The 11341-nt window shown below is 42.9% G+C and overlaps 1 protein-coding gene and 1 long non-coding RNA gene across 2 annotated transcripts in view; both read left to right on the forward strand.

The window, feature by feature from the left end:
- The window catches only part of LOC116670445 (uncharacterized), a 23228-nt gene that overhangs the window by 3428 nt on the left and 8459 nt on the right, over positions 1–11341 (forward strand). The window lies entirely within an intron of this gene.
- On the forward strand, positions 6814–11217 carry LOC116670444 (SLIT and NTRK-like protein 2). Its single transcript, XM_032500976.1, has 2 exons — positions 6814–7421; positions 7596–11217. Exon 2 carries the CDS (start codon positions 7650–7652, stop codon positions 10314–10316), a length of 2667 nt encoding a protein of 888 aa, XP_032356867.1. The 5' UTR covers positions 6814–7421; positions 7596–7649; the 3' UTR covers positions 10317–11217.

Raw genomic sequence — 11341 nt, forward strand, 5'->3', positions numbered from 1 at the left:
CCCCCCTCCAGCAGACCACAGCATAGAGGATGGCAGAGGCCACCACAGAGTCATAAAAAGTCCTGAGGAGAGTCCTGCACACACCAAAGGACCTGAGTCTCCTCAGCAGATGGCGGCGACTCTGGCCCTTCTTGTAATGGAACCTATTGACTCCGCCGCTGTTCTACATCCTGTGGAATTTGGGGGTTAAATCGCACCAAACGTATGTGGGTGGGTGTATCAAGCCTGGGGGTTTAAAGGACCTAAATGTCTACTTTGTGACATGTTGACGAGTTGTAAGTGACAATGTGATGGGAAAACAGCTTGTCTTACCAGAGTCAAGGCATGCCTGTGTTAGCAGTTTTCACAGATGCTAGTATTGCAATTAAAATAAGCTATCTTGAACTGAAAAAAAGAAACAATAAAACATCTACATTCACAAAAGTAAAGAGTAGGCTATTTCACATATTTTTGATTTGTAATTTTTTGACATGACATGTTACTAATAGTAGGTGTCAAAACCATTAAAATCGCAATCCTTCAATCTGTTTTTTAACAATTCTTTCTTTCCATTCCCAATTCTCATCTTATTCACTTCTTTATTACCTCAGTTTGACCCTAAAACCCTCACTGTCCCTTCCAAACACACTCCCACACACACACAAAGATTTTGATGGAGTGTTAAATGAAAGACGGGGAGGCCTGTGGGCAGTCGTTCTTAGGCAAACAGCCACAACTTCTGGTCAATCACATATAAGCAGAAAATAATGTATGGTGTTTATTTATGATCCTATCCTCTATAAATAACAGCACTCTAAAGGCGAGGTAACACCAACATTGTTAACATATTAGCGGAGCTAGTTGGCAAACTAGTGTAGCTGTTGAGTAGTGATTGCCAAATGAAGCCTTGTGAAGCTTTGTGAACTATGTAATTTATTTTCTGAGCCCAGAACGGCAAATCAGTGTGATTCAACCCAAAGCTTTATGAGGCTTGATTTGGCCATCACAGTGCGCTTACTGTTCTTAATGTTGTATTATTTACACTTATATAATTTTTTATAATAATGTGTTTGATGTTTTACCTAAAGCACTCTGAATTGCACTGCTGCTGAAAAGTGCTATACAAATAAAATTGCCTTGCCTTGCCATAAGCTAACAGCTAATATGCTAGCGTGTCAGGAACATGCTAGCTCTAATCATTCATGCTCTCAGCAAACTAGGCACCTTGATTGCTAATTGATAATAAGTTAACAGAGGTTGTTTAACAGACTTATTTGTACCATTCTCTAATAGCTGAGTAAGTGAATGGTGCAATATGGCTAATGGACTGATCCACGTTGTAGGCAAAAGTAAACAAGCCACTTCGACGTGATTTCAATGTAATTGATTCTGATTTAAATAAATGACTAGATTTCAATTTTGGCCTGTGCTGTTGTCAGCTGCTCCATCAATGGAAAGAAAAATCAACAAGCCTTTATTCATTAAATCAGTTTTACTTCATTCAGTTCATCTGAAAGCCATGCTTGCATTCTGGTCATCATGCCCCTCATACCACTAAATAGTTAGCTACACAGGAGGATTTTGTACCACAGCTCTCAAGATCATGCTGCAGATGCCCTTCACACAGGCAAGTGACATTTCTGTGTCGTGTAGCTGCAGAGCTGACTATTGGCTACCCGCTGTATCCTACAGACAAAATACAACATGTTGACATTTATTGACATTTATTTGATCAGGGCAAGCCAGCTGGCCATTTGCTGAATCATGGACCGGGAACCACTAGTGCAGTCTGCTGCTCTGAAGAATCAAGAGGGCAAAAGAGAGTTCACCCATTTAACTGGACTCCACATTCAACACACAATGTACCTCAGGTTCAAGTCTATTGATGACTTTGAGCAGTAGTAATACACTGGAGCGAGACAATCCTTTCACTTGCAGCCTCCCTAACCATTCTTATGTCTTGTGGCTGAGCCATCCTCATGCCTTCCTTCTTGGACTTTGCAGGGTTGAAAACTAAATGAAAATGGACTGTATTTATATAGAGTACTGTGTTTTTCTCAAAGCGCTTTGACACATTACATTCACCATTCACACACATTCATACACTGTGGCCGAGGCTGCCGTACAAACACCTGCTCATCAGATACACACTCACACACCAATGGTGCAGCATCAGGAGCTATTCAGGGTTCAGTGTCTTGCCCATGGACACTTTGACTGCATGGCCAGCGATGGAACCACTAACCTTCCAATTGGTGGGCGACCGCTCTACCACCTTAGCCACAGCTGCCCTAACTACAACTGACTCCCTGGTTTTAGAAAACTACAGTTGTACAAAATGTTACAACCCAATGATAGCAGAAGGATCCGCAGCCTGAGGCCACTGTTAGGACCATTGTTTGAAGGAGAGGCTTGTCTAGGCTATTCCTCACTACAATTACAGAGGCCTTTCATCTGTTGCTGCTCTGTGTTTTCACCAAGGAGCTATCTTGGACTTTGCAGGGTCGAAACTACACTTGCTTCCCTGGTAAAGAAAACTAGCACTTGTACAAAATGTTGCAACACAATCAGAGCAGAAGGATCCAAAACCTGAGGCTCTTGGTATGACCATTGCTAAGAAGGAGGGCTGGTTTATGTGATTTCTTACTACGATTATGGAGGCCTTTCATCTCTTACATCTGCTCTGTTTTTTCTGCTTTGTTGTTTGTTAGTTTCCTTTCTGCAAAAGCTGAACCTGAAGGAACTGCAGTCAGTTGCAATGGAAACACCCAGAAAATGCTGCCAGTCAAGTTCAGACCTTTTCTTCCCACAGATGTAACACAGTACTCACACTCCCTACACTCCTGATCAACAGTCAACCATCACAATCAACTCACTATTTGATTGTATTATCTGCTACTCATTTATCCTGACTACATTTACTGTGTCAATTAGTTAGTGGAAATGTGGTTAACGGACTAATATAAAGTGAGATGGAATTGGCCTTAAGGTGCCTTCTGCCTTTTTATCAAATCTGAAGGCCCTTTGGGTCTTATACAGTAGATGGGCCCTGTAATAAACTTAAATGAATTAGCTTTTAATTAACTCATAAAAAAACTAAGTTGGGGAACACTGTGGGCTCAAGAAGGGCCCACAGCTCACAATTTTACCCTGATGTCCACTAACAGGTTAATCCAGCCCTGGTCAAAGGGGGTTCAGCCCTAATTCACTCAGCATGCGGCAGAATAGATTCCTTTGTTTTGGACTCTACGGCTCCCCAGTTTCACAAAGGTCAGTTCTGCTCTTGGTAAAGAACAGTGAGAATTCATTTATTTTCCCCAAATTTAAATTAACGTGAAAGATTTGTGTGTGTGTGTTTACTTTGCCCCAGTCCTAATTATCTAAGTAATTATCTTCACTTGAGTTCCTGTGCGGGAAAATCACCGGACGCCACAATCTTCTGAACATAGCCATAATGAGAAATACAGATAGACTTGTCTGGAGCTTAATAAGCTTTGTAACAACTCATTTGGCAATGGCTTGAATGTAACGGACGTTTATTAATATCAAAAAGTTCCGCACTAAAGCTTTAAGTATTTAAGAGGTTTTGTTCAATTGCTATCAAGCGTTTACCTCTACTTAAGATTTCTTTTTAAAGCTCTTATCACAGCAACCCACCTACCTCACACAATTAGCCAAATAGTGCATTTTCTACTCGAAACCACATTTTTTTCATTATATATCAACTCTACATTTCAGAATGCAAAAATAAAAAAAATTCTTATAACAAACAAACTCTATCAAAACACAACCAACTTGATTCAAAATAAAATAATTCGGTCAAAACACAAGCACACCCCCCCCCCCCCCCCCCAAAACAAAGAGAATCAGATAGTCAATAGTGAATAGTGATAGTCAATCACATTGACACAAAGATGTTCTATATAGTAACCGTTGATGACATTACAAAAACGGCCTTACTTTTCATGTTCTACCTGTATACAATAGACAATGTGAAATCCATTGCTTTTTTGTAATTCATTTTCCTTTTACTTTAAACCACCCTATAGTGATGGCTTGAGGGTAAAATGTGTGCATTTTGGCAACAAACTACGGTTCGCATCGGTGTGTAAATGTGTGTGAGTGTTTTCGGATGAGCAGGTGGCCCCCTGTACTGCAGCCTCGGCCACGGTGTGTGAATGTGTGTGAATGGTGAATGGATCCTGTAACATGCTGTGAGTAGGTATTAAGACTAGAGAAGAACTATGTAAAAACAGTCCATTTACGTTTACAATGCAACGCTTTATTAGCAACAGTAGTTATTAGCAACATTTATATACTGTAAATGTTGGTGGGACCAACCTTTACCAGTACTGTGATTTATATTTCTATATTCATGTAATAAAGATTCATATCAACTTAAAAATGCTGATATAGTTTATCCTATTTCCTCTACTCCATTTCTCTCTGCCCACACAACACACACACACACACACACACACACACACACACACACGCTTCAGGTACAGTCCTCCTCAGTGGCCTGTGATTGACTTGACAAATGTGCTGTGGAGCAGTGCTCTGACAATATATACCCAGCTGGTCTCATGTGGAAACCCGGAGGCTTCTCCCTTCAACATGTCTTCTCCCCATCAATCATTGCTGAAATCTGAGGTGGCCATTATTCTCAATAAAAAAAAAGAAGCTGAATGCCACTCTCATCATTACGTGCATCATTCTCTATCATCAATGCTGCTGTATAATTAGGATGATATATTTATAGGTTGGCCTAAATTGGAATAAACTCACAAATATTTTGGTGTTGTCAATTTTTGGAGACCACAACGGCCGAATGCCAGGGTAGCAAGGTCATCAAATAGAACGGATTTCCATGGAAATAATTAATTGTAACAATTGGTATTGTGTTTTGTTTTACATAAAAAATAATACTTACAAATTAACAATATTTGAACCCAGCGTTGAGTGAAATGTCCAAGACCAGTTTTTAGAGAGCTGGCTCTGCTGGACCTTGACCACGTCCGTGCAACATGCACGCAGCTGGACACTGAAGAACCTGCTGGGTTGTTAAATACAACAGGATTTTTTACATAAAGAAAATGATCCACAATCTAGGACCATCAGAACAGCCTAAAACTTTCTTTCTTTTTGGATAAGTGATGGATTTCATCCTTCTATTTATTTATTTTTATAATTCTTTATTTATGAAATACTGGGAACAACACAATAGTCAAATTTACATCACAGTTCCAGTCTACAATCTAAACCAAAGTTCTCCATTCCCAACGTTCCCATTTTTGTAAGCATAGTAAGAATACATTAGAACACAAAACAAGTGGTGCATTACTATGAGACTTATCTCTAGTACATTTAGAAACAAAAGGACCATACAAATATTTAGTCAATAAAATCAAAATTAGTCAATACATAAAATACTGTACAGTAAAATCAACCCTTGATTTGTTAAAGTAGTTTTTATCGAAGGAAAGAAGCACAACATCAACATGCAATTCCAAGCCTATGACTGACTGACACACACACACACACACACACACACACACACACACACACACACACACACACACACACAAAATAAGACAATGTTAATGTATCACATTCCTATATATTCATGTAATAAAGATTTATATCACTTACTGCTGATATAGTTTATCCTGTTTCCTCTGCTCCATTTCTTTCTCTCTCACACACATACACACACACACACACACACAATGTATTATATCCCTATGTATTTGTTGTTAATTTAATATAGTGTATTCCACATTATTGTAAAACTTGTTCCTGTATATACTACTCTCTGTCACAAAGGAAAACTGAGGACGCTGCTGCGGATTTGGTCTAAAAGTGTCATTCTTTCTCTGATAACAATGGTATGTTTAGCTCTATGAACTGGCAGAACAAATGTCTGTGTGTGAGAGTAAGTGAGTGACAGATAAAGACTGCACCCAGGGAAATAGAGGAACTAATGAGAGAGAGAGAGAGAGAGAGAGAGAGAGAGAGAGAGAGAGAGAGAGAGAGAGAGAGAGAGAGAGAGAGAGCCTGAAAAGAGACCTTTCCTGCCTCCTAGTGGCGTCATGGGTAAAAACAACAAAAACAAAAAAGCTCCTGATAAACTGACTAAAGAGGTGGCAGCAATACAGTGGATGTGGCTCTGAGTCCATAGCATCACGTTTGCATGATTATATATAGTGTCGATTTTTACCATCATACTTTGATGTTGACGCAGATGTTTATCTAGAGGCTTTATGGTGTAAAGTTATTTATTGTATATTAGACTAAAGGAATGCACTGAAATGCTTTGCAATGGTAAAACTGAAGATTTTGGCAAAATGCAAAAAAGAATCTGAACAACAAAATGTAACTGCTTCCAGTTTAAGTTTGATTTTTGTATTTTTTTTTTCTTCTTCTAGAAGACAGGGACCAGACAGAATGATGCTGTAATAACAATAACAACAATGCAAATATTAATAGTAGTAGTAATTGTGTTAAGAACAAAAATTGTAAGTGAAAACAATTGACATTTGAACTATTTTAGGGAGAAATGTATCACTTTGTTTAAGATAAAACGGGATTCAATTTGAGGAATTGTTAAAACAATCGAATCATTTTGGAGGAAAGTGGTCTCTTACTGCCAAGACACTGCTTGTACGGTGTGTGTTTGTGTGTGTGTGTGTGTGTGTGTGTGTATGTGTGTGTGTCCGTTCATGTTGACTGTTTCGGTGACGTAACGGCCCCTGGTTTCCTCTCTCTCTCTCTCTCTCTCTCTCTCTCGTTCTCTTTCTCAGTCACTCATACACACACACACACACACACACACAAACGCAGTCAGGCAGCAGCAGACGCTCAGTGCTGCTCTCAGTGTGCGGAGCGGAGGAGGAGGATCGACGGCACAGTAGTTATGCCTCAGCTCCGGGAATATATATTTCCCCTCTCTCTGTCAAGCGCGCTGCTTTTTTCCTCTTCCTTTCTCCGCTAGAGTTCACTTTTACCGGTCTCCTTTCTTTTAGGGAAGGCGATAAATAGAGGCAGCCGTGCGTCATGGTGCGTCTTTGCGCATTATTTCTGGATCTCTATAGAAAAAAGTGATTTATTTTGCCTGGACTAAAATGAAGCGCTTTTTCTGTGTGAAGGAGAAGAGAAGAAGCGTTTCCCAGCCCGTGTCTCTCTCTGAGAATTTGGCTGCAGCTGCTGGTGATCTGCGTGAAGCCAATGAATAAATCGGCGCTCTCTGTAAGGAAAAAAGGGTTGCAGTAAGCGGCTTTTTCTCCCTTTCGTTTCTCCTCTGTCTCTCAAAATGTGCCAAGTCCATCCACCACACAGGATCCCGTTGATTTGCGATGGTTTAGCTGTTTTTCTTTTTCAGGATTGATTTTTTTTGGGGGGCAAGGATTTTGGAGAAAAAACAATTTGGATTCAAAGTGAAGGTAAATGGAGAGATGTCACGCTCCCAAGTGTGTTTGTGTATGTGTGTGTGTGTGCGTGTGTGTGTGTGTGTGCGTGCGTGCGTGCGTGTGTGTGTGAGCGCGTCAACCTCCTTTCCCCCCCTCTCCCTGCTCTGAGCACTCACCCTCTGTTTTCTTTTTTTCTTTCTATCCAAGGCTCACGCTGCAAAGTTAAATGCTGGATTCCAGCGACCATTTTTGGCTGTAAAAATGCTGAGCGGCGTCCTCTTGCTGAGCGTCCTCACGGTCACCAGCCTGTCTCCGTCCGAAACGGAGAGCCGCAAAACTTCAGCCTCCAAAGAGATCTGCAAGAGCCGCTGCACCTGCGACGAGCGGGAGAACATCCTGAACATCAACTGTGAGAGTAAAGGATTTACCACCGTCAGTCAGTTCCAGGCGCCCCCGAATAAAATCTCCCAGTTTTTTCTAAACGGAAACTTCCTGTCACGGCTCAGCGCCAATGAGTTTGTCAATTACGGCAATGTCACCTCTCTGCATCTGGGGAATAACGGCTTGCAGGAGATCCGAACCGGCGCGTTTAACGGGCTGCGCTTCCTGAAGCGGCTCCACTTGAACAACAACAACCTGGAAGTGATTAAAGAGGACACATTTGCGGGACTGGAGAGTTTGGAGTATTTACAGGCGGACTACAATTACATCAGCGCCATAGAGCTGGGCGCTTTCAGTAAGCTGAACAAGCTCAAAGTGTTGATCCTGAACGACAACCTGCTGTTGTCTTTGCCTCCCAACATATTCCGCTTTGTGCTCCTCACCCATTTGGATTTACGCGGCAACCGGCTCAAGATGCTGCCGTTTGCCGGGGTTTTGGAGCACATAGGCGGCATCATGGAGATCCAGCTGGAGGAGAACCCGTGGAACTGCACCTGTGATCTGATTCCCCTCAAATCCTGGCTGGACACCATTTCCGTCTTTGTGGGGGACATAGTATGCGAGACGCCGTTCAGGCTGCACGGTAAAGACATCACTCAGCTCATAAAGCAGGACCTGTGCCCGCGCAGGAATGCTGGTGAGCGTGCTCACCCCGCCTCTGACTCTCACTTTCAAGGGGCCCTGCTTCCGACCTACCACCCGGGCGTGATCACCCCCACCCGACCCCCGAAAGCTTCCCGCCCGCCCAAAATGCGCTACAGGCCCACCCCTCGCATCACAAAGGACAAACATGTCTTTGGGCCTATAATGGTTTACCAGACGCGCTCCCCTGTGCCCATGTTGTGTCCCAGTGTGTGCGTGTGCACATCACAAAACCCGGACAGTGGATTGAACATCAACTGCCAAGAGCGGAAGTTGCATAACATCAGCGAGCTGAACCCCAAGCCCACGTACCCAAAGAAACTCCACCTGACCGGTAACTACTTACAAGTGATTTACAGAACGGATCTGACCGAGTACAGCTCGCTGGAGCTGCTCCACTTAGGAAACAACAGGATAGCAGTGATTCAGGAAGCTGCATTTGAGAATCTAACAAACCTCAGGCGGCTCTATCTGAATGGGAATTACATTGAATCCCTTTCTCAATCCCTCTTCGCTGGCCTGCAGTCGCTCCAGTATCTGTATTTGGAATATAACATTATCAAAGAAATCTTTCCGCAAACTTTTAACTCTTTGCATAACCTTCAGCTGCTTTTCTTGAACAACAACCTGCTGAGATCGCTGCCAGACAATGTTTTCGGCGGCACCATGCTGACACGACTCAACCTGAGGAATAACCATTTCTCCTACCTTGCAGTGCGAGGGGTGCTAGACCAACTGTCAGCGTTCATCCAGATCGACCTTCAGGAGAACCCCTGGGACTGCACGTGTGACATTGTGGCGCTCAAAAACTGGATGGAGCTGTCCAGTACCAGCGTTGTGGTTAACGAAATCACTTGCGATTCGCCGTCCAAACACGCAGGGCGCCTGCTGCGCTCGCTTCGCAATGAGGCCATCTGCCCCGAGCCCAGCGAGGCGCCCCCGCCACAACATGCACCCCCTACAAAAGCCCCAACGTTAATAAGCCCTGGCACTGAGGCCACCACCCCTTCCTCGTCTTCGTCTTTTAGCTCAGTCAGCCCCACCGAATCCCGAATCCACACTCCTGAGTTACACCCCGAGGTCCCACTCTCAGTCCTGATTCTCGGGCTTCTTGTTGTTTTCATCCTTTCAGTCTGCTTCGGCGCAGGCCTCTTTGTTTTTGTCCTGAAGCGGCGCAAAGGAGTGGAGCATGTCCCCACAGGCGCCAACAACTTGGATCTCAACTCTTTTCAAGTGCAGTATGGCTCCTACACTCCTGAACCCACCCAAGACAAAACCTCTGAGAGCCACGTTTATAACTACATTCCCCCACCTGTAGGCTCCATGTGCCAAAACCCCATTTATATGCAGAAGGATGGCGAACAGGTGGCGTATTATCGCAACCTGAAGGAGCTCAGCTTTGGGCCCCTTGACGCAAAGAAGGACGTCCTCAGCCGCAGCCCAGGGGCCTTCACAATCAGCAAAATGGATTTTATAGACAAATCGCCAACATCATGTGGTTTGGCCACCCCGGATCCTCCCGAGATGTTGTATCAAAACTTAGGGGAGAGGCCCCACAAGGAGCTTCCCACAGCTGCAGGCGCCCCTCCTTTCCATTACAACTTTTGCACTTTACCTAAGAGACCTTGCATCGTGCCCCCCTACGAGGCTGCAACAGCCCGGCGGCATATCACCAACCAGGACAGGTTGAACAAAACTGTCCTGTACGGGACCCCCAGGAAATACTACGGGGCTGAACACCTTTCCAAAAACAATGAGCACCCGCTTCTGCTCCCTGGGAAGCTAAAAACAGAACCAGACTACTTGGAGGTTCTGGAGAAACAGACTGCGATGAGCCAACTGTAAGATAGCAACAACAATGCCCCAACCCCCACCCCCTCCAGGTTCTGTGCAGCATTCATAATAATCACGCAGTTACTGAAGTAATCGCCCTCTCTCTCTATTTATCTATCTTATCTATCCGTGTTCATTCCTGCAGCACTGACTGGAAGCGAACCGAATCTTTGATGATCTTTTGTCTCTCTTCCGTTTCTTCTCTTTCTTTCTTTTCAAGATGTAAAAAAGGAGTATAAGAAGTATATTATTATGCAGTTCTATTTTTTTTCTCCTGGAAGGTATAAATTATTTCTTCTTTTTTTAATAATGAAATTCCAAAAGACTTTGATGATGGCAGGTATACCATGGGCAGGACTGTGCACAAATACGGGTTTGTGCTTTTCATAAAACTGTATTTTATTCTCCCTGTGGAAATTAGAAAATGTCTGAAATAATTATTCTTTGTAGAGGCAAGGTAATGCTACAGAATGACATTCCTGTACATACTCTTAGCATACACAGATAAATGGTGAGTGTTAAACCATAAAAGAGAACCTTTTCAAACTCCAACAAGCAGCAAAATCTTACTATACTTAATCCAGAAAGTGCCTTCGCACTCAACTATTTTATCAACAATGCTCTGCAAAATGTTCCTTCTTTTTTTTTAAAGTGCTGTATTTTAAAGAATCAAATCTTTATGTAAAATAGAAAGACTTCTTTGTCTGTTTAAAAAAGAAAAAAAAGAAGAAAAAAATGAACTTGAGACTGAGTGTGAAATGATATATGAGTTCTTGACGGGGAGATTTGTGTTATTTTGATTTGAATATGAAGTGTGTTTGGAGATGTACAACTTATAGAGGATATTGTATGCTATAGGGGAGCAATACAGCGCGGCGAAATTGCGCCATTAAACTTTCACTGAAGCACTTTGTCAAGATCCTGAGCTTGAGTTGAATTTTGTATACACTGCTTGATTATCTTGGATGCTGTGGGGTGCTGTGGACTGCTTCTGCTCTGTGGACGATGTGTGTGTGTGTGTGTGTGTGTGTGTGTGT

This window comes from Etheostoma spectabile, chromosome 20 (assembly GCF_008692095.1).
Source record: "Etheostoma spectabile isolate EspeVRDwgs_2016 chromosome 20, UIUC_Espe_1.0, whole genome shotgun sequence".
Classification (NCBI taxonomy): Eukaryota; Metazoa; Chordata; class Actinopteri; order Perciformes; family Percidae; genus Etheostoma; species Etheostoma spectabile.